General features: G+C 45.5%; 1 protein-coding gene across 1 annotated transcript; it reads left to right on the top strand.

Moving 5' to 3' along the window:
* The first annotated feature begins 954 nt into the window (after window positions 1–954).
* On the top strand, window positions 955–22,541 carry KLHL6 (kelch like family member 6). Its single transcript, XM_048314947.1, has 7 exons — window positions 955–1,306; window positions 6,330–6,495; window positions 12,094–12,543; window positions 14,286–14,523; window positions 17,835–18,037; window positions 18,973–19,186; window positions 21,550–22,541. The coding sequence occupies exons 1-7, from the start codon at window positions 1,047–1,049 to the stop codon at window positions 21,849–21,851; spliced, it is 1,833 nt and encodes a 610-aa protein (XP_048170904.1). The 5' UTR covers window positions 955–1,046; the 3' UTR covers window positions 21,852–22,541.
* Window positions 22,542–23,414: the final 873 nt, after the last annotated feature.

Raw genomic sequence — 23,414 nt, 5'->3', positions numbered from 1 at the left:
CCTAAGCAAGCCGAGGATTTGCTCTGTTACTCTCAGTAGGCTGTGTTGCTTTTTAATTCAGCTTGGATCAGCTTCTCATCTAGGTGATGTCCAAGTAGATCTGGTCCATCCTTAGGTGAAAGCGAAACCTTCAGCACTGTGTGCTCCTGTCATGCTGGAGGGTCAGCCCCAGAGCTCCCCTGCAGTGTCCCCACTGCCAGGTGAGCAGGCCTTGGTCCCGCCACTGTCCGAGTCTGTCTTGGGGACAAGTCAGATGCAGCTGTGACTCAAGCTATGCCCAGCAGTGAGGATGGTGGGGATGAGCATGGGTACACTGCTCCCCAGGCTCTCTCCCTTAGCTTTGCCTGCTAGTCAGAACTGATGGCATGGCACTGGCTGCATGGACCACATCCCTGTGCCCAGCAGTGTGGCCTGAAGACACTCAGCTCTGAGATCTTTGATGCTGCTCCATGTCCTTAAGAGAGTTGTGCCCATTTAGCCTTAAAGAAAAGCCATGCAATGTTTGCCAGCTAACAAGTCATGAGGGACAGAAACATCCACTTTAGGGCTTTCTGAATATGCAAGCATATTATTAAAAAACAAAGCCAAACCCCAAACCAGCTCAGTTATTAATAACCACATACCTGCAGGAAGAAATATAAATTATTACACTTTTTCCCTTAGCAGCCCAGTCCACTAGGAGTGGCTTGATAAGCATGTGGTGCACCTATCAATACAACCAGCAGACCCAGATAACAGCGAGGGACTGGATTGAGGGTGGGAAGCAGGCTGTCCCTGTCACTTGTAATCTTCTCACATCCAGAGGCATCTTAAGGCCTTTCTAAACATGTTGATACTGCCTGAAAATCACTGAAAAAACCCACCCTTTGTTTGTGTTAACAGGATGAGAAAGTGCAAGGCTTCCTGTTATGTGTGTGTGACAGCTACAGATAAGCAGAGACCTCTGGACAGGAAATCCGCCCAACTTCTGCAGTGTGATTCGCCCGAAGCTGAGGAGCTCTTTTTAGATCGAAGCACCAACAGAATGAGACGGGGCTGGCCAGAAAATGGGGGACACACTGGAGAAGAGCTCTGAGGAGCCCCAGATCTCTTTGGACAATGAGTGTTCGATGAAAATGGGGGACCTGGTGGAAGTCTCGAGCTGTGAAAAGGTCAAGTTTGACGATACGGGTCTCTCTCTGGTGCTCCAGAATGGCCTGGAGAACCTTCGGCTTGAAAATTCCCTCACAGATGTCATCCTGTGCGTGGACAGCAGGGAATTCTCCTGTCACCGAGTGGTCCTTGCTGCAGCAAGCAATTATTTCAGGTAAGGTTTGTAACAAAGAAAACCAATAAACTTATTTTGCTTCTTAGACTTGAACTGTACGTCTCCAAGGAGTGCAAACTGGGTGCTAAAGTCTGCAAATTTGCACTGAGCCTCTAATTCCTTACATCTTTCAGCTTGTTTTTTAAAGTTCTAGATTTAAATAAGGCAGGTGCCAAGCTGTGGATTTGCTGGAGTTCTGATACCAGCACTCACAAAGTCTGCTGGAGGCGTGCAAAGGAAGACAGAATATTGGCAGTCAAGTGCGTGAGAAAAGGGTGTTTTAACCAAGTTTCTTTAGCTGCTTGTCTTGTCCCTTTGGGACCTGGGCAAAAAGGAATACCTATTCAGATAACAGGCTATTTTTATTGAAATAGGGGTGGGTTTCTGGAACTTGCTGATTTTTCCTGTTACCATTCTGGGGTAAAAATATACATTGTATTAAATTGTTGAGGAGGAAAGAGAAGGAATTTTCAGTCTGTCCTAGGGTTACTGGAAATCAGTTGCAATGGGAAATATCCCCTTGAAAGCAATTTTGCCACTTCACCATCTCCTTCTGGTCCGCTTGAACTTTTCATTCTTTCAGTACAATAGACATTCTGAGGCTACTGGCCAACAAGAACAAATTTTAGACACACAGGGGAACTCGGTATCAGTTTTAGCACAGATTTTCCATTATCATTTAGACAACATCATTTAGACCATCACATTTGCATGGCTGGGATTTTTTTCTTTTTTTCTTTTACTGCTAAAGTGGTCAGATGACTGAACAGCTACAGAGGAAACACGAGAAAAAAGAACCTGTGACCACTTGTGACATGAGCAGAAAGCTAATTTTAATGGAGTCTGGTAAGCTTTGCTGGTAGTGCCTGGAAGAACAGTTCTGCTTTTCTAATCTAGTATAGAGACTGTGTCTGTGAATATTTGGAGACAGGTATTATTTCTACAGAGAGGCTATATTTATTGCAGATGAGAAAATGTACAGCTAAAAGCAGAGACGCCCAAGTATTTCTTACCAGCATTGTGTGCAGAACGGACAGCAGATGCACAAATTAAAATCAGAATTATCATAATGATACTTTGACAAAAAACCCCAATTCCTCTATAAGGAAAGGTGCTGCAATCAGAAGGACTTCACAGTTAAAATTGGGCAAGATAGTTTTATGACAACAGCTGTTGGCCAGCTTTCCACTGAGCCCTGAGCTACAGCCTGTCCATTGGAAGGAGGGGGGATACCTGCCTGGAGGTCATCTCATCCCAAGGCAACTGCACACGTGTGCAGGGTCTGCCCCTCTGGGTGCTTCTCTTTGGCTTGGCTTCCCACAGAGCTGAGATTTATTACATCTCACTGTTGGCCTCTCTTCCAGTGCCCCTTGTCATGTCTCTTTGGGTTAGTTTCAGTCATGTTTGGCACAGGATGGAAATCTCAAACCTGAAGTTCCTGTGAGTTTGATGGAAGTCTGCAGCTAGGAGAGGAGAGATGCTGGACTGGCACCCCTGGCGCTCCACAGGGTAATGAGCAGGGTGTCCCGGCCAGCCAGCACACACAATGCTCAGAACAACCACACTGCCCTGCTCCACTGGGCACAGCCAGCACAAAGCTGAGCATCCTGGGAGGGACCCCGAAATGTGTGTGAGAGGAATAACGAGGGAGAATGGAGGGCTCAGGAAGGGGAAGCTGAGGTTACTGTGAGGAGGGAAAGGAGGATGCAAGTCTGCAGGGAACTGAGCTTCACTGCTTCTGCTGCTCACAAGGAGGCTTCATTCATCTTGCCATAATTCGCTAGAAGCTGCATGGCCCCAGAGAAAGAAGGAATTCTTAAATCACACTGTTCCTGTGAGTACTTTCCATGCTATTACAGGACCTCTAACAGCCATGCACCGGAGCAAAGCAAAGGGACCCAGTGACTCATGGGCTTCATTCCCCTGCAGGAGCAAGTTACACAACCCCCTTCCTGAACGTTGGGTGCCACAGTGCAGGCAATCCACAGCAGCTGACTGGAAGACAATTAAACAGAGCTAACCACTTCTAGTCCTTCTTCAGCACTGCTCAAGAGTAGATAGACTAGTTCTTGTGACATCCTGCACCCGTAGACATAAAAACATTAACTCTCCATTTGCCTGTGTGATGGTAACAAAGCAGAGAAGGCAAATAGCAGCTGACTAAGGTGGAACAGTAGTTCTTTAATCCTGCACTGCCCAAGGTAATGGGAGAATGGGGCTGGGAGAGGTTGAAGCCATTTTCCAGAGCATCCTTGAGCTCCAGCATGATTGTTTGAAGTCAGGTTCATAATTCCAAGCATAAGCATTCCAGTGTGGGTGGGTGCTTAAAAAGTGCTTCACAAACTGCAACCCCTCATTTATTTTATTGAGATTTCTCTAATTTTAAATTAGAAAAAATTCAGAAATTTTTCTAAATTTATCCATTTTTGGGTATCTAAATTTGGCACTGGGCCCTCACTTCAGATGTGCATTTCTTAGAGTACATATTGGTTCAAAGGTGCAGTTTAGAATTACACAGGGACAAGAACCAGGGAAACAGACAATGGAATTAGTAGCCACATCTGAAGGATTAAGAGCCTCCTGAGGGTAATTCAGAAAGATTCAGAGGCAGCTTTTTAATCCCTAGGGGAGAAGCTCAGCCTGATCAGCTTGAGTGGTGTCAGGTGTTCCCTCTGGCTGGCACACAGGATGGGAATGAGAACCACTCCATCTGAGCAGAAGGAAGGCCACAGGAGTCAGCTCTCCTGTCCAGCACTGCCCTGTTTAGCCCAGCCACCATCCAGAGCAGAGTACAGGTGCAAAAGCACAGCACTTTAGATGTGTGATTTCTGCAGCTCACAGCCGTGTTACATGAATCCACACCCTACAAAATTGGGAGTGGATGGCAGCTCTAAACCAATTACAAAGATTAGGAGACAGATAGGCCAAAGCACTTTGACCAGACCCCTGTACAAAGCCACCACCACACTCCTGAGGCTGGTTTCTGAGCAGCCTTGCAGAAGTGTAACATTGGGTATCTCTGACTGACCCCATCAAACACTCTGGTTTGTGGGACGGAAGTGAGACTCTCACCTCCCCGACAGTTCAATACAAGACTGGAGTCACCAGCTTAAGAGATGAAAGGAAGAAGAGCAGACAACACCTGCACCCTCCATGGGCCCATTGTCATTCAGATGAAGCATCCGGCACCCGTGAATCCCGCACAATTGAAGCAGCTGTTCTGTGCCAACCTGCCTCTCCGTGCTGAAGCGCATTCCCAGGGAGAAGTGGGAACAGAGAGCTGCTGTTTTCAAATGGCCACCTGCCCACACATCCCCTCATACGTCACTTGACACTGCCAGAGGGAGAGAAGCTAAATGAATCCCAGTCTCGTGGCCACTGAAGTTAAGGAGCATTTGTCTAAATGCCTTTGAAATATCCTGATTTCAGTAGTAGCAGAAGCTGGACCATGAGGCAGGGCAGTGAAGCAAAAACCTCTAAGGAACTGAGGTGAGTGAAAGGAAAAATGAGAATTTTGGCAGAACAATTTTTCTGACAAGTAACTTCTCTGCCCAAATTTCCTGCTCAAAATTTAGGCCTCCCTATCTAAAGGCAGTTTTGCACACTGAGGTAACTACGACCTTGCTATAAAATTTCTGCTGAGGTAAGGAGCAGGTAGTTCTTAGAGCAAGTAGCAGCTGGTATCTTCCATCCATTTGCCATTCATCATGCCTAACTGCTTTGCAATAAAATCTGTTTACATCTTGATTCCAGTAAGATGTGTCAATCAAACAGCTTTATTCAGGCACTTCTTTTACAAGAATAGTATGGCCTAAGTCTTGGGACTTCTTTCCATTTCCCAGGTTGCATTGTCCTGTCAACATTGTATATGACTAATAAAGAAGGGCTTGGAATGCAGGGTAAAGAGCGCTTCTAATTACACTTTAGATCTGCACATGTTTTTCACCAATGCAGTTACAAGTAGACTCATGTAATTCTGGTCTGTTGAGACAGATTCCAAATGATGTGACATCTCATTCTCTGAATGCAGTGAACAAGAAGGGGCTGATCAAAATCCTAAGTAAAAGCAAAAAACACTGGAAGAAGTACTGAAATCTATGAACTGAAAATGCAGAGGAAGATGCGTGTGTTTGTCTTGCAGCTGTCACAATGAAAAATGGATTTAAATAGACCTTAGAGAATTTCTGATTTATACCCCACATTAAATATCTGCCTAGTGCCAAAGCTATGTGTGGTGGTCACCTTTCCAATGCAGTATTATCCATCAAAGAAGAGTTGGTATCAACATGTATGAAATCATTGCACTTTCTGCCTAACAGTAGTACCAATTCATGCATATTCAATTGCTTGTCTAGCCAAGCGGTACCAACTCTACAATCCTAAAATTTAGCAGAGGAAGAGTCAGACTCTAAATCAGAAGAAAATCCATAAGCCATTTTCCCCTGGCCCACTGCTGGTATTAATGTGGTCAAAGATATGTTGGGAAGCTGAGAAGTGAGGCTCTCAGCCAGGTGGATCTGGTCTGGCCTCAGAGTACAGTCCCAGCAGTGTCCTGCAGCTCGGAAGCAGGAGGGTATTGACCTGCCAAGGGGTACAAAGTACATGTGCTAAGTGTTAACGAAGTTTGGAGAATGCCAGGCCTTAACAAGCTGCATCTGGACTAGAAACAGACTGAGTAAGAGGCCAGCAGGTGAGACACCACAACTGCTCCACAGCACCAGTCCAGACACGGGCACTAGGCCCACTCAGGCAAGGTCCCAGCTGACTTTTGCTGCCATGGAGCCCCCAGTCTGCCATAGAGAACAGCTCAGAGGTATCCATCATGTGTGCATGCCTTATCAAACTCATGAGTACAGAGGTAGAAGAGCAACAAAAAGATTTTTCTTGTTTCTTTTCAACAGGAGTAATTGCATAAAACATGAAGCAATCAGAGTGTTCTGTGTTGAAATCTAAATAGCCCAATGTTTTCAGAATGCCTCATCCTGACTGGAATGCAGTAAAAGATAAATGTCTTTCTTTCCAGGGCCATGTTCTGCAATGATTTAAGAGAGAAATATGAGGAGAAGATAATACTAAAAGGGGTTGATGCAGAAACCATGAATATACTCTTGGACTATACCTACACCAGCAAGATGCTCATCACAAAGCAAAATGTACAGAAAGTCTTGGAAGCTGCCAGCCTCTTTCAGGTACAGATAAGTCAAGTGCACTGACCCAATCTGACTGCTCTGGCAACACCATGTCTTACCCTGGTTAGCACACTGCAAACTTCCCTGATTTCATGGGTTCCGGAAGCATTTTGCTTCATATTTACTTACATGAAGGTAAAAAAAGGCAGTGGCAGCCATGTACTGGAATTTTGCTGTGCTGAGTGCCATGCAAACAGGGAAAGAGCCGAGCTCTGCCTCCAAGAGCTGCTCCCACGTGCTGCCTGCCTGGCAGTGCTCCCCAAAATTGAGGTCAGCCTGTCAAGGCCAGTCAGAAGTATTAGTGGGCAGCAGCTGGCATGGCTGGCCACAGCAGGAAGCTACTTTGCCTCTCTGTCTCCCCTGCCTTGAGATGGAGGCTTGCCAGCCAAAGTTAACATGCTTCTTTGTAGAACTCGTGATGTAAAAGGTTTTAGTCATGGCCTGGGTCTTGTGGGAAGTCAGACTTGGGCAGTGTTACTCAGTCTTTGGTCCGTGAGGTATTCACGTGTCCTGTAAATCATCTGTGAGGTCTACCAAATTGCAGTGTCTGGTACCACGCTGCAAATTGCTAACAAATTGTAACCAACATAACCTGCCAAGTGCCAATGTGCGTGTGTGTCCAGGCCTCTCATTAAGGACGGCAAGAAACACCCAACTCCATGATCATCATGGTTCATGAGGGAGTTCAGATTCTTGCATCTTACATGGGAATTTTGCTCTGGAGTTCTAGAACTCTGCTTTTTAGAACACACATCCCATGAGGAGGGGCTGATGGAGCTGGGGGTGTTCAGTCTGGAGAAAAGGAGGCCCAGGGGGAACCCCATTGCTCTCTTTGACTCCCTGACAGGAGGTTGTAGCCAGGTGGGAGTCAGGCTCTTCTCCCAGGCAAAAAGTGATAGGACAAGAGGAAATTATCTCGACTTGTACCAAGGGAGGTTTAGATTGGATATGAGGAAAAATTTCACAAAGTGCTCCCCAAGGTAACTTTAATGTCACCTGGGCCTGCAGTGCAGTAACTCACTGACATTTTCAGCACACCAACACAACCAACTGGTAGCATTCATTTTCAGGACACTTTTCTGTCTTGTGTTTTCTTTTCAACCTTTTTTCCTTAGGATCATTCCTCAGCTTTTTGTTTTGGTTTTTTTTCCCTTCTGGAACTACCAAAAGTATAAACATATGTTTTTTCATGTATCTTCCCTATTTTTCATTAAAATTAAGATTAAATATGATTCCCAAGCCTGGTGCTTGAAGAAAACCATCAAACTCTGTGAGAATAAGGATAAAATTGTGAGGGTACTATAAGCAAGAATAGTAAACTAGAAAAAAATAGATAAACCTAGAACACCAGGAATGTTCAGCTAAAAACAGTGGTTGTTTTGGATACTATTGAGATTTATAAGGCCTTAAAACCTCACATTATCAATGTGAGGGTTTGGGCTGAAAATGTGTTTTGTGCAAAAAAGATTTAGTAACTACTAAATCTTTAGTAATCTACTAAATCAAGCTGACAGAACTAGAGTTCTGCCAGCTTGTCCATGCTATTTATGCTGAAGAACAGAGTTGAAAGAGTCAAATGGTTCATTTGGATATATCAACAGCTGAAAAGATTATTTCTGCAATTTATTGTAACATTTGTGTTTGATAAATTCTTTCAAATTAGTGACATGTGAGAAATCCAAATTCAAAATAGAATCTTTTTATCTGACTGGCAAGAACTTGTGGCAGTCTTTTTAATCTTGCAGACTTGGAAAAGAAGCAAAGAATAAATACCTTGCACAGTTCTAGATATTGCAGTATAAATATTCCAATATAAATTATCTACTTTTCTCTAGAAACTGTTTTTGAAAAAGTTTTACATAATTATGCCTTCCCTTACTCCCTTCTAGTAAGTTTTGACCAAATGCAGTCAAAACTGACAGCAGGAAGAGGTGGAGGGCTATTTGGAGAGAACAGACATCCCTGCTGCAGTGTGCTTTCCTCTGGTGGGAAGCAGGTGAAGGGTTTGGAACAGGGAGCTGCTGAACAGCTAAGCCTCATCCTCAAGTGACCCAGACAAATTTTTTCCACCTAAAGCACAGTTGCAACATGAGTTCAATAGTCACCTCCTCTGTCTGGGCTGGTGGCTGCCCAGCCACTGCGCTTGCAAGGTTGGTGCCCACCCTGGATCCCGCCCAGCACCCTCTGCCACCCACACTGCCTGCAGAGCTGCTCATCCTTTCATCTCTGGGAAGAGTCAAGATCCCAGCTGTTTCCCATGGCCATGGCAGGGAGCCCTGCTTCCCTCACTGTAACTCAGCAGCAACATTCAGACCTGTCTACACTGCTCCTGCCCCACTAGGAACCTCTGCATTACCCATTCCCTCAGCAGCGTTTGGGTGAGGGACCACATCAACTGCTGGGGTGGAAGCAAAGAAATGGTGAGAGGGAAGCAGGCTTCTGAGCAGATGAAAAGAAACAGTATTGTCACCAAAGGCTGTGATGCCCGCTGGCATGGAAATGCCACATGCAGTGGGAACAGTGGAGGATGCCCCGAGCTGCCCCCTCTAAGCAGAGCAGGGCTGCTCTACCCTCAGGGCGTGGCTGAAGCACCACCAGCCTGGTGGCCTGACTGATCCCCAAAGCACCCCTTATCCCTATGTTAAACCACTTTCCATGAACAAGGCACTCTAAGGGAAATACTGTTCCAATAGTGACAGCCATCCTGAGGCCACCGAGCAGAGAAGAGGCAGGGTGGCTGCTGCAGGCCGGTGCCACCGCGCAGAGCCGACCGTGCCTGACAAGGGGGCACGATTTGCTATCAAAGGCCTTCAGGGCAGCTCCCGGTGGGAGAAGGGCTGGCAGGCTCGGGAAGCCGCCAGCTCTGCGGAGAGCAGCCCTGCAAGGGTGGCTGTGCCCCTCAGCTGCCCGGCTGGCTCCGGCCGGGGCTCCCTCGGGGTGCAGGTGTCACTGCTGAGCCGGGACATGCTGTCCCTGCAGCCACAGCAGAGCCGGTGGCCGAGGGCCACCAGCTGCAGGGTGCAGGATCCGACCCCGAAGTGTGCTGCATACAGAGAGGGATTATGAATGAGACCCCTTTCAGCCACCATTCCCTTCCCTTTCTGGGGGTTCTAGCCGGAGGCAGGGCTGCTGGCACTGCTTACAGTAGACCATTGAATCAAAGCTGGGACAAGCAAGGACTTATATGGGGAGAATAAATTTTACTATTCAGAGTGAAAGCCAGCTGGAGGCCAAGTAAGCATATGGGATGTCTCTAGCAAGTGAGAACCTGGATTCAAATGGATACTGGGAGAAGGACTAACTTATTGAAGAAACTGTTCCCAGGGAACAGGGCTTTTAAAGTGCCTGGAGTGGCATTAGGAGGGGTACTCAGTGGACAAGCAGAAAATTCAGAGCTCTGCCAGAATAATCAGAGCAGATGAAGCAGAGGCTCAGGGGTGTCTTCATTCTGATGCTCTCTTGAGTCACCCACCTGCTCTTCTAAGACTGACTGACATATGCCCAGGAAGTTTTCGGGGAATTTTAGGGGGAATTTAATCTCTAAATGAAGGCAGTGGTGGGGAGACAGTGCAGCGCAGAGATGAGGAGCAGAACCAGGGAAAGTCCTGCCTTGATTCGCTCCTAAGCAGCCCAGCCTCTCTGGTGAAGCCCTCAGCGGGGCCGTTTCTCACACCCACACCTCGCAGTTCTGCATTCGCCTGGCCACAAACAGCTACCCAGCGAGGCAGTGGGGCCTGCTGGCCGTGAGACTAGTGTGCACCGCCTGGGAGAAAACCTCTGCTGTCACCTCGTCAGTATCGCTCTTAACAAGCCATGTATAAATAATTAGAGAGCTCTACAGAGGTTTGCTGCAGGCTCTTGAGAACATTGTTTTGGGGTCTATTCCCAGACATGACTCTATGAATGACCTTGGCAAATCCTAGGTTTGTTTTTTTTGTGTCTCATTACTGACAACTTTGAATGCTTATGCTTAATAAGCTTAATAATGCTGATGCTTAACCTGCCTCAGGTCTGAAGCCTACCTGGTGGCAAAGCCCTTTCAGATCCTCAAGAAAATGCCCTGGTGAGTTCAAAGTGCTTGCCTTGTGCTAGCCCGGAGAGCAGGCAGGGTGAAGGTGGCAGGTGCTGAGGGGTCACCGAGCTGTGCCGCGGTGCCACCACGGGCCGCTGACATATTTTTATCACAATGGCGGCAACACATTCTGAGACCTCACATAGCCTCGTTCATCAGTCAGTTGCATTTCTCTAAACTTTTGACCACATCTAAATGTAAAACAGGAACCAGGCAGTCTGTACACAACGCCTACAATCGCTCAGCTCTGATAAACAGTCTAAATATGTCAACACGACACTTATGGGTCTGGAAGATTCTACCCTAATTACTGAAACAAATCTACATACTACAGTGTTTAAAAATGTTTCACTTCCTCTTTGCCCCTCAATTACTGTTGTGCAACTTTCTCCCGTGAGACAGCATGAGTTAAAATGGTTTGCTTGCTGCCACTGGATGGAAAAACGACCCAAAAAGCACAGATGGCAATGTACAACATTAGCTCTGATCCATATTTATTGTGCTGTTCAGTGGCAATTATCTGTATCTGAAATCACAGAGGTGACGGAAAACCCATTAGGATGAAGCACTGTAACTGATCAGTTCTACCCAAAACTGGTTCCCAGTTCCTGAATAATCATCAGCAATCCAACTCAGATCATAGTTTTTGGAAATACCCTGCAGACACCTGTGGCCCAGAATATGTGCATTTGGGGCACTCAGGTGGGATTATTTTGCCAAGGAAATTTATGAGTAGTTGTGATGCCTTGTTGAATGCAAACACAGACAGCTCTCTGATTAAGGAGACTTCTGTGTGTAAAATGTGCATCAATATTTTTTTCAGCCCTTGGTGATGACAAAGGTCACTAGACCCTCTGAAGGCCTCCCCCACAACAGACTCTTCCCAGAAAACCCTGTCTGTCAGGAAGCTCAAAAGAATTGCTGATGGCCAATCTCTTCCTACCACTTACCCCAGCCTAGGACTGCTGCCCGTACCTCCTGGGGCAGCATGCTGGTCCAAACCTCCCAGACCTCAGCGCCACTCTCACAAGGCCTCAGATACACTTGGTGTTTGGAGGGTGGGAGCATAAATGCAGACAGTGGAGCCACCTTCACTCTGAGTCAGCCAGACTCTGTTCTAGTTGGTCTGAGCTGACATGCAAGATGAAGCAGGGTAAGCAAATCAGAAACCTGGGGTCCTTATCTGTACTTTGTAACTCCATGATTGCTAGTGCTTTGAGATCTCATGGAGGAGAAGGGAATGCTAGGAAACTCTTTTGTGAAACAAAATTCATGACTGTCACAGGTCTTCTGCATCTTCTGCATGAGGGAAAAGGAGCAATTGCATGCAGAGGAATAAAAACAATGGAAGGAAGAAATTCTCATTTCAGAATGCAGATCTTGGGAGATACCTGTCCCCAGATGATCTCATTCTTGTCTCCCCAGGCTCTTTGCTGTATTGGGCATGGCTGGTTGCTCCATAGCTCTCCTGTGATGCAGTCGCTCAGTAACCTTTCTGTGCTTATACAAGCTTTTTCTGCCCACAGTTCCTTCGCATGGTAGATGCTTGTGCCAGTTTTCTCACCGAAGCGCTCCAGCCAGAGAACTGCGTTGGCATCCTGAGGCTGGCTGATGCCCACTCCCTGCACAGCCTGAAGCAACAAGTGCAGAACTACATTATCCAGAACTTCACCCAGGTCCTGAACTATGAGGAGTTCCTGGAGCTGCCAGCGGACATCCTGTGCAGCACACTGAAGAGCGATGACCTCTACGTCACGGAAGAGGCACAGGTGTTCGAAACTGTGATGAACTGGGTCCGTTACAAGGAGTCAGAAAGGTTTTCTCTCCTGCCGTACGTGCTGGAGAACGTCCGGCTGCCCCTCTTGGACCCTTGGTATTTTGTAGAGACTGTTGAAGCCGATCAACTCATTAGACAGTGTCCAGATGTCTTTCCTTTGCTCCAAGAAGCAAGAATGTACCATCTGTCAGGCAATGAGGTGAGTAAAACAGGACGGTATTAGCCACTCTTCGTAAAAGTCTCATGCTTCAGCTCAAAAATCGTTTTGGAAGGAGCAGTGCCACGGGGCAGAAAAAGGTACTTACACTGAAGTTTCACTAACTGATGCTACTGAAAAGTCAAAATGGGCCTCAGAATTTATCCTGCTGTCTTAGAGAGTTCAGAAGCTTTTGGCGGGTTGTTTAAAGACAAAGTGTATGGCTTCCTGTTTATGAACATCTGAGCTTGACCCTTCACACGCACTCTTGCTCACTCTTGCTAGATGAAGAGCCCAGGTAGCTTCCCTAGTAAAAAGGCAAATGGTGTTAGCCCTGACACCTCGCCCTCTCAGCTATTACTTCAAGCCTAAGAAAAGAGGAATAATTTTCCCACCGAACTGTGCCACAATCTGTAATGACTTTCAAATGTGAATATGTAACATCTTCCCCTGTTACTTATGTGGGAAAATGTTTCATAAAGGGAAACATTCTTCCTCCTGTGAAGAAGACAGTCTCTTGCCGGAGGAGAGGACTGCCCATGTGCCATTTGCAGAGGTCCCTGCACCCGCAGAGACAGATTAATCCTGACATCCAGTCGAGTCCTGTCCTGCCTGCTCAGTGCAGGCTGTGATGGAGCTCCGGTTCTTCAATTGCCTGTCCCCTTTGGAAAGTTAGGTATCGGTCACATCTCCTTGCCCAAAGTACGGGGGAGAGGGGAGAGCAACCAAGAGGTCAGATTTCACAACAGGAGCAAAGCACGTGAGTGTGTGAAGAAAGGTGTACCTCCTCAGTCAGAGTCAGAGGAGGGCAGGAGCAAGCTGTGGGCCCATCACTCACAGCGGATGTGTCACCGGCACGGCGAGGGGGGAGAAACCAAGTGCTCCTTGTGCTGGGGACTGCATGAGACTCTGCACGGTGACCTGGGGCAGTGCCGGCCAGTCTGGTGGGAACTCCCTGAGGAAGCCTTGTCCCACTGAGCAGTGCTGTCAGGTGCATGCGGGATAGATAAAGGGAGCGTTACCCCGGGCTGAACACGCATTACACTCATCTTCAAAGGGACAGCCGCGAGAGGCAGCGCTGCCAGCTGCCCTCCCCCGGGGCTGACGCCTGGCAATGGTGGCAGACAGGTTAAAACAGAGTCCTGGAAGCTGGCAAGTTCTGCGACTCATGTTCTGTAAAAATCAGAATGTGCCTAATCATTTTCTAGACATAGTCAAAATGCAAGATTCATGTCTGTGTAGATAATATTTTGTAATATAGATAAATTATACCGATTTATAGAAACATGTTAAAAGCAGAAAGAGAAGTAAAATTTTAAGCAAGATGCCTCCTGACACGGCATTTAACCTGTGGGTCTTGTTTGCAAGCATTTCCTCCAAGCAGAACACGAGTTTCCAAGCACCCCTTGCACTCTTTGCTCCTGGTGAACACCTACCTGGCAAGTGACCTTCTTGGTGCCATCCTGGTAATTCCTAAAAGGATCTGAAAGGGTCCTAGTAGGTAGGCAAAAGCAACTAAGTCCATAGTTGGAAAAATCCTGCTGAAAGAAGGATAGAGCAACCTCTATTGAATGCTTCTAGGATGCTTTTCAGGCTTTCAACTTACAAAGCATTGGCTAATTGGTTCAGCTGATGTAAGCCTGCTGTGATTTGAAAAACAGGTAATCAAAAAAAAGGTCACCTGGCCTTTCTGTTATTGTAGATGTAAGTGCCTTGTGTACTCACTCTGTCTCACTTGCGTTTAGATTATTACAGAAAGAACCAAGCCCAGGATGCACGAGTTCCAGTCTGAGGTGTTTATGATCATAGGGGGCTGTACAAAGGAAGAGAAATTTGTAGCAGAAGTGACTTGCCTGGATCCTTTGAGGCGAAGCCGTCTGGAAGTAGCAAAATTACCAATCACAGAGCAGGAGCCGGAGAGTGAGAATAAAAAATGGGTGGAGTTTGCATGCATTACTCTAAAAAATGAAGTCTACATATCGGGTAAGGTACAAGACATTGGGAGTGCAAGAGGGGAGCAAAGGGTTCTCACAATTATTTCCAGCTTTTATCAAGACCATGCTTGAGGCAGCTTTAGAAAAATTAAGCACTACATTTTAATGCTTTGGCTTTGGCCATGCTCCAGAGAGCACTGGCTGTGTAAGGACACTGCCTAGCTCTGATTTGAGCACAGGATTCCTTTTTACCAGTATTAATCTATATGCTTGGGTACTTGTGTGCAGCACCCTAAACAGTGACTGAGGTCACAGAAAGGTTCTTGGGAACAGTTTACCAAACATAAAGTGACAAATTGCTTCAGCATCTTCTCACGACAAGTCCATTTGAAGCTACATATACATAAGCAAAATCCTGCCAGAATCTGAGTCATTCTGCAAAAGTCAGTCAAGAACCTGCAGGGAACTGTCACTGATGTTGGGCTGCCCCTGAAAGCTGCCATCACAGAGAACTCTAGGACTGCCCACCCGCAACTGTTACCTTGGCAGTATAAACTGTCAAAGCCAGATGAAATCCCATGGTCCAGATACCCAGTCTGGGGCTGAACAACTCATGGGCTGATCATCATCCCAAGAGCTTCAGGAGGTGTATTTAACTTCCCACGCAAATACAGTTGAACTCCACACAGGGGTTTGATCCCAGAGCTACAGAGATTTTACTCTGACAACCAAAAAGGTTAAAATCAAGCTTGTTAGCCAGTTTGAGAGCTGCTTTTGATGGCCTGTCAAAAAACAAGTTTGAGGATCTTGTTCTGCTTCCAGAGGAAAAGTGACAGCACGCTGTCCATCACTGTTGCATTACAGACCATGATACAGAGCAGGGCCTTTGTAGGTAGAATACTTTCTTTTCTGCAAAGCTAGCCACCAAATTCTATACTCCCTTAAAACAGAAGAGTAGAAAGGAGGAGGGTAGGCCACAGTGTGAATGCTTTGCTTAAGTGTGAATAGTGGTCTACTGCCTTTATTCAAATATCTTCCATTGCATTCTTTCTTTTGGGAATCCACATATTTTTGATACTTCATTACCATTTAACATTTATTAAAGATTTATCCTGGGATAAGAATTTGATTACTCCTCCCATAACTACAAATACAGAATGTTTTTCCTTTCAGCCCACCATAGAGAGTTTCTGGCATCAGTCCCTCTGTTAAAAGTTAGCTGTAGAGAGGAATCTAAGTCAAACATTCCAACTAGGGAATATTCCCCTCACCTTCACGCCCTTGAGTTGAGAGGTCTTTTTTCCATTTGCCTTCAATTTGTTACCCTTCCCTCTTTTTCAAGGCTTTTTGCATTCTTTTATTTCTGACATCTTTTCCAATGTCTCTTCACCTTTATTTTACGGTCTATCCGGGCTACCTCCAGGCCAGGCTAACATTCCCTGCTGTGGTGAGTCTAAGCTGGCTTTCCCTTTGCTTCTGTTCTCACAGGTTCTCTTTCTTCCTTCTCTGCTTACTTGCATATCTCTGATTCCCTCTCTCCATTCCCTCTTTGTCTTTCACCTTTTTGCCCTTTGCACACAAATAAAAGGCTGAGTGGACCAAAGCTGTTAGCGTTTTTTTCTCAGCTAAACCAATTATTAGTGTCTCAATCCTGATTAAACATCTGCTTCCTCCTGCATGTCCTTCTACTTTTGTTTTCATTCTTTAGCTCCTGTACTTTGCTTCTTCTCTAACTTGACTTTAATTTTTCCTAACTTGATCTCCCCTTGCATGTGCTCATTTCCCTCCATATCTTCTGGAGTACAGTCTGGAGTCTTCCCTGCTCCTTTAGCATCTGAAAAATAGGAAAGACCTTTGCACAAGATTATAACTACTGTTAGATCATGATTTCCCCAAAACAGTTTAAATGCTTTGACTGGATGGCCTGAAAAACTACATTTGTAGCATAACTAAAAATGACATGAACTATCATTCACCATTCTGATACTTTTACTAATTTAGGTACGATTTCTCTTCAAATTAGGAAGAATTGTTGTCCTGAGGAAAAACAGAAACAAAATAAACCTCCAATTCTCTCAAAAATCACCCACTGGTGATCTCAACAAATTCACCCACTGGTCCAGCTCAAGCTACTACATGAGTTTCAGCCTGTGGAGGAAAGCACAAGCTCATGTCAAAGGGAAATTTCAAGGGAGAGTAGGGGAAACACCTGCAGTCTCTCAGCCCCATTGTAGCCATGAATGCTGCATTCAGGCCCTTTGGCCACTTCAGCTATTTGAGTGCAAATAAAATTCAACACATACATGTGAAAAATACTGAGACAAAAGCATTACAAACGACTCTTTCTAGCATGCTAATTATCTCCCATTCAATCTGCTATTTGGCCGAGAGATAGGCTCCATCAGTTTGCAGTGATCTGGCTGCAGTACAGAATACCAATGAAGGCAGACATTTTCTCAATGGAATATGAATTCTCTTTTCAGTATATTCACCAGTGAAGCAAATGTTTAATCAGGTTGCAGATGATGGAATAAGCTGCTCAGTCTGTAAATGTGGGTTCAGGCTTAACTAGATCCATTTGTATTACAGTTACACCAGAAACTGTACGCAAACAACAGCGCTTGTTTAAAACACTGCTCTCTGCTTTAGCACAAGCAAAGATTCACTTGCGAGTCAGCTCTAGCATGAGTTTGCAGGGTCCAGTTTTGATCTTCAAGCTATAAATATGAAGCACACCCAGGTCTGTAGAGAAAGAGACCAGAAGGAGAGGCACAAAAATGAGATCCCAGCCATATGGTCCCAAGGTTGAATAGTAAAACCTCCAAGTCGTGCAGGACTATTGTTGGTAGGAGTTCAGTCAGGTCTTTTGCTTTATGATGCAAACCACAGGGCTGGCTGGATCTGCCCTGCACAACCTGGCAGTTCTCCAGTGCAGGACTGTCTTCAAGAGATTTGGCACTACCAGCTGCAGCATCCTCCACTACCTTACTTAAATCATGTTTGTTTATTTGTCCCTTTGCAGCAGTTCTGCAAAGCCCTCGTGGTGCACAAAAATCTCCTGCATTTCACCCTGCTGTGTGGTTGGTTGTGCACTCGGTATTAAAATGAAAGTGGTTGTGGTCTGGTAAAGTGAGGAACAGTGATTTGTCTTCACTCAATATTTGGCTGTAGAAATTGTTCCATTTCCTTCACTGTTAAATAAACTAAATTCAGAAATTTTCTTCTGTTGTAACAGGACCAGTTAACAATCAGTAATAATGATTTCCATTGTGAGAGAACACATTTAAATTTAAACATATTGGAGTTTTTAACTAAATACAAACTGTGCTATCATATTTACATATGTCATGTACACTACAGGTGGCAAAGAAACAAAGCATGATGTCTGGAAATACAACGCCTCCATCAACAAATGGATACAAATTGAGTATCTCAATATTGGGCGCTGGAGACATAAAATGGCAGTGTTGGGTGGCAAAGTGTATGTCATTGGTGGGTTCGATGGCATGCAGAGAATCAACAGCATGGAAGCATATGATCCCTTTCATAACTGCTGGTCAGAGGTAAGAGGCTGCATCATGTAACATTTTAATCATTTGGAACATTTAAATCAGAAAATCTTAGGGCTTCCTAAAAGTGTCCTTGTATAATTCTTTGAAGTACTTCTGGTCTTTAAAAAGCATAAATTTTTTTTTTTTCCTATAGATATGCATACCCTTTAGAAGGTAAAAATCCCTGGATTGCCAGTCTGTCAGTTCCTGTGAGACATCTAATACCTGGCTTTCCTTTCCTTAGTTGGCTTTTAAAGTTAGTAGTCCGTAAATCAAGGAGTAAGAATATAGTACACATGAGCCAGAGCACAGGCTGAAAACTACTGCTCTGACACATTTTATATGTATATAAAATGTGTATATCAACCTGTGCATTATATATGGTGTGGGTTATACATTTAAATTGAAACTACAGGTTTGAAGGTAAACAGGAAAACTCCCCCCAGTTCTACTCACTGTACTTCAAGCAGTGAGAGGAGAGAATTAGGCAACCAATTAATCCATGACAGTAATGAGATTAGGTATCATAACAGCAGATACAACCCATTGTCTCTGGATTATACAAAGCAATGTGGATGACTCTAACAATCACAGCTGCAAGTAGAAAGATCAGTATGAACAAATTTCTTGTGCTTTTTGCAATGTATGTAAGTATGTAAAGGAGATCTTTGGTACTTCTGACATTTCCTAGCTTTTGAATTATTGCTAAAGTAATTTTAATTTCAGCATTTGAACAGAGCTTATTTTTATTAAATTTTATTAAATTTTATTATGTTTTTGCAATCTTAAGAAAAAGCTGAAATATATTTCTCCCTTATCCTTAGAAACATCATCTTCTGAACCCTGCTTAAAAAGGGATGTCTGACTTAAAATTCCCTAGGCTCTCTCCCCACAGGCATCAGTCTGACTGCTTCAGATAGTTACTAATGATTATTTTTGGTCCACAGGCTGCTCCCCTCCTGGTCAACGTGAGCTCCTTTGCTGCAGCCAGCTACAAGAAGAGGCTGTACGTGATTGGAGGAGGCCCCAATGGGAAGCTGGCGACAGACAAGACGCAGTGCTACGACCCTGCCACCAACACGTGGAGCCTGAAGGCTGCCATGCCCGTGGAGGCCAAGTGCATCAACGCCGCCAGCTTCCGTGACCACATTTATGTGGTGGGTAAGTGAAGCACCAGTGCCTCTCCTTGTCTACACCCCAGCAGGGCTTGTCTCTGTGCTTCCATGTTAGTTTTACCCACACGCTCCATGGAGTGTAGTCATGGAGTCAGCTGGCTCTTCCCATTGAGCTTAGCGAGGGATGGGAATCCAGGACATTCACAAGCAGTAGGGAAAGGTCACCAAGTCAAAATCCCTGTTAGCATGGTAGCTATCTTGGAAAGCTGGAGGTAGCCCAGAGACAGCTTAAAGCCATCCAAAAATGTGTTCATAGTGGCAAGGGCATGATCTCATGGCTACATCATGTCCCGTCTCCTCTCCAGGGGCATTGCACAACCCACTGCATACAGGATTTATGCAGGGAGAAGAGTACTAGGAGCAGGTCATAGGAGCAGAGCCACTGATACCCAAAGACCCAGAGCTCTTCACTAGATTGTACCGGGGGTTAATTCAGTCAACCATCAGAATCGGAAGAAAAAATGGAAGAACAAGAGTTTGATGGTGGTGAGCTGAACTATGGAGGGAGGAGGGAGCCTGCACACATCTCCAGATGGTGCTGGAAAAACCAAAAGGAAAGAAGAACATTTGTTTCCAAAACGGGAACTCTGAAAAGTTTCCCCTCCGTCTCTCAGCCTTGGAGCAGGGAATTTCCCACTTGCAATATAATCAATATGGTGCTGAGAGCTGGCATAGAGCTGGAGTATTCACCAAATAATTAATGGTGCTCTGGAGGGAGATTTATAATCTGCATGTGTGTGCACACATATATATACACACCCCTCCCCCCCCTTTTGTTTACATAAATACCTCATGCTTGTTCTCAGCACAGGAGTCGACCTCACCCTGTTTGTACAGGATGACAGAGAGAGAAGGCACATGACTTAGGGGCTAGCTGATATAACTCCTGATAAAATGGATGTGATACTCCAGACACATTCAGTCAGCATCTTTCAGCCAGGAACATCCATGAATAAATATCTTGTTTACTTATCTGAGAAACAAATCTACTTCAATTGGGTAGAAATCAGCCCCTTCTGAAGTTAAGAAGATAAAAGGGCATTGGTTACTGCATCCAAAGCAATCAAATTACCCAGACTGATGAATTACCAACTGCCAGGTGAATCACTACAACTAACAATGTCTGTTTTCAGTCTGTTCCAATTAAGTCACCTCTCAATGATTTGATCACCCCTCAGGTACTGGACCAGTATTGTCAAACTCAGCATCTATAATAACTACCACAGATAAATGCTCACTTTGCCAGCAGGGAGGATCCCAGGCATTGCTGCACCTCATCAGTAAGACCATGGCTTCAGGGTTTCCCCAACCCTATCCAAGAAGATGGTGCCAGACTCTTTCCAGTGGTGCCCAGGGACAGGACAAGGAGCAATGACCATAACTGCAACCTAAGAAGTTCCACCTCAGCCTGAGGAAGGACTTCTTTATGTTGAGGGTGGCAGAGCACTGGAACAGCTTCCCAGTGAGGTTGTGGAGTCTCCCTCTCTGGAGACATTCCAAACCCACTGGGATGTGTTCCTGTGTAACTCCAGGTAACCCTGCCTTGGCATAGGGGTTGGACTGGATAATCTCCAGAGGTTTCTTCCAACCCTAACAATTCTGTGATTCTGTACAGCTACTACAGAAGACACATTCAGTCCCTGCAAATTTCAGAATAAGAACCATTTAGCTGTTGGTAGTCTCAGGAGCAAATATTTTTTCATAGCCTTTCTTAAGAATTGAGGTATTGACCATTTTTTCAAGAGAAAAGGACACTGCAAGATTGAAAAGGTGTACTAAAAGTTTAATGAATGACTTCAGTTTTGGGAAACACAGAGAAACGGAAGGTCACTCTGTGTTTAATAAACCCATAGGAAGATTATTGATTCAGTCTGACAAACCCTAAACAAGGAAGGGTTTTTGAGAGCAGCCAGCTCCAGGAAGAAGGAAGTTTGATGGACAATGAAGTTAGAGGAGTGAGTGGAAAAATCCTATGCCCATTTCTAACAGTGATGGTTTACCACAGCTGGTACTCCGTGATCTAAGCTCTTTTAAACAAGATCGTATTTTTCTGAAGCTGTGTCCTTAGCTGGAGCAGTAGGTATGAGAAAGGTCTGTTGCTAGATGCACTGTGGTCACACTGAATGATCACAGCAGTTTGTTCTGGCCTTAAATTCCACAGCCTTATGAGTAGCCTTCTGCAGCTCAGGCTTTCAAAACAATAAAGTATCCTGTGACCTTGTTTTTTCTTGGCTTTGGGGCAGAAATCGTTCTTACGAATGTCAGGAAGAGAGTCTTGTTGAAGTGGATGGTTTAACTAAACTCGCTTCAGGAATGGTCAGTGCAAACAAATATCCATTTCCTTCCCAGGTGGGGCAATGAAAGCGCTCTATGCCTACAGCCCCCAGGAGGATACGTGGTGCCTGGTGACTCAGTTCACCCACGAGAGAGCCAGTTGTGGGATTTCTCCTTGCAACAACAAGCTGTTTATCACCGGGGGCCGAGATGAAAAGAACGAAGTCATTGCAACAGTGCTCTGCTGGGACCCTGAAACTCAGAAGCTGACAGAAGAGTGTGTCCTGCCTCGGGGGGTGTCTCACCACGGGAGCGTTACCCTCAGGAAGTCTTACACGCACATCCGTAAGATTGTGCCCGGGGCAGTTTCTGTCTGAGCGCAGAGAAACCCAGTGCCTCCGTGCCCGGTGGCACAGACTGCAGTGAGGATGGTTTTTAGCTTCAGGTAGCAATGAATGGAAACACCACCACAGGTCCTCTGGGGGGTATCTGTATATATGCTCAGTCCTTGCATTTCCCCTGTATAGTATATCCTTAAATTATCTTAATTCCTTCCCTCCGTGGAAAAACAAAGGGACCAGCTGCAGTTTACTCCTGCCAACACAATACCTCGAATCAGGCAAAGAAATGTAGGTGGGAAAGTAACTTCCCAGCTATATCTACCTTGAAATGTGCTTGAACTGTCTCAGTCTGGTCCCAGAGTTTGGTCAACTATTTATTGTGTTAAGTTGGATTTGCAATACCTACTAGTGAAAAAAGAGAAGTTGCTTTTGGAATTAAATATTTGTGACATTGGTGGAACATAATGTTGTGTCTTCCAAAGCTGTGCTTTTTCCCCGAAGTGTTTGGCACATTAGATTAAGTTTGAACCAGCTTGTTTGTTTGTTTGAAGATACTTTGTTGGGTTTTTCAGTTTTGCATGACCAAAAGGAATCCACCTCAGTTCGCAAACCTTGCTCTCATTCCCAAGGAAGAGACTGCACAGGCTGCAAATGTAAATGAACGCTAATTTGTTTCCACTGAACATTCACTGCGGCTGTTTTCTAAATAAAACAGACCAAAACCTAGTTTCCCTTTTCTTTGTTCTGTGTCGGGTGACTGTTCTGCCTGGAAGGCCTTTTCCTCTCCCGGTTGTTGTGCCCCGGCAGAGCAGCGGAGCCCGACTGCTCCATCCCTGCCTCCATCCCCACTGGGTGGCAGTGCACTCACAGGATTTTTCTCACGCGTTTTGGTTTCCTGGAACGCAATCGTACAAAACGGTCTGCTGGAGAGAAAAACAGTTCCAGGTACTGTTCCCAGCCTGGTTCCTGAGATTATCACATGCTGTACCAGAAGGGGCAAATGTTCATCGGGCCAGGAGGGCCCAAGTCGCGAATCCCAGCATCTAGGTCAGTTGCAGGGAAAGAAAAACAAACATTGAAGAGGTCACGCCCGGGACGCCCTGGGACACTCTTGGCCAAAGACTGGGAACATATTCCCGTCCCCCCTCCCCTGCCTAGTTGCTGGAAAGAGCCAACTCACTATTAAATCAAGACAGAAAACACTGTGCAAAACAAATCTCTCCAAGTGGAGATCAGTGACTCCTTCCAGCCTTCCCTCCCTCTCTGTAATGTCTCCTTTTGCCTTATACAGTATTAAAAATAATATTTCTGTCATCTTAGGCTGAGAAAAAAACATGGATTCCTGAATTTCAGCACACTAATGCCAGAGAGCTCAGTGATGTGGCAGTGCCTGCAGACAGTCCTGGTGCAGGCTGAGCAGGGCAGACAGCCTGTGGGGTGGGTGCAGCCTTCCAACAGGTCTCCACTGCATCCTTTCCTCAGAAAAACTGCAAGAAATCCTGTTTCTTCTGCAATTTGCCCCATGCCTTGAACTCATCTCTGTAATTCCAGCCAATCCCCATATTTTCTCACTCTAATTTTCCCACAGGCCTTCCATTT

Source organism: Corvus hawaiiensis, chromosome 10 (genome assembly GCF_020740725.1).
Source record: "Corvus hawaiiensis isolate bCorHaw1 chromosome 10, bCorHaw1.pri.cur, whole genome shotgun sequence".
Classification (NCBI taxonomy): domain Eukaryota; kingdom Metazoa; phylum Chordata; class Aves; order Passeriformes; family Corvidae; genus Corvus; species Corvus hawaiiensis.
The sequence above is the reverse complement of the archived record's forward strand: the minus strand, read 5'-3'. Positions and strand labels throughout refer to the sequence as shown.

Excerpts from the sequence above, each read along its gene's own strand:
- KLHL6 (XM_048314947.1), top strand. The coding sequence starts at position 1,047 with ATGGGGGACACACTGGAGAAGAGCTCTGAGGAGCCCCAGATCTCTTTG. Across the intron at positions 14,524-17,834 it reads AAATGAAGTCTACATATCGG|GTGGCAAAGAAACAAAGCAT; the intron begins GTAAGGTACAAG and ends TGTACACTACAG. Across the intron at positions 18,038-18,972 it reads TTCATAACTGCTGGTCAGAG|GCTGCTCCCCTCCTGGTCAA; the intron begins GTAAGAGGCTGC and ends TTTGGTCCACAG.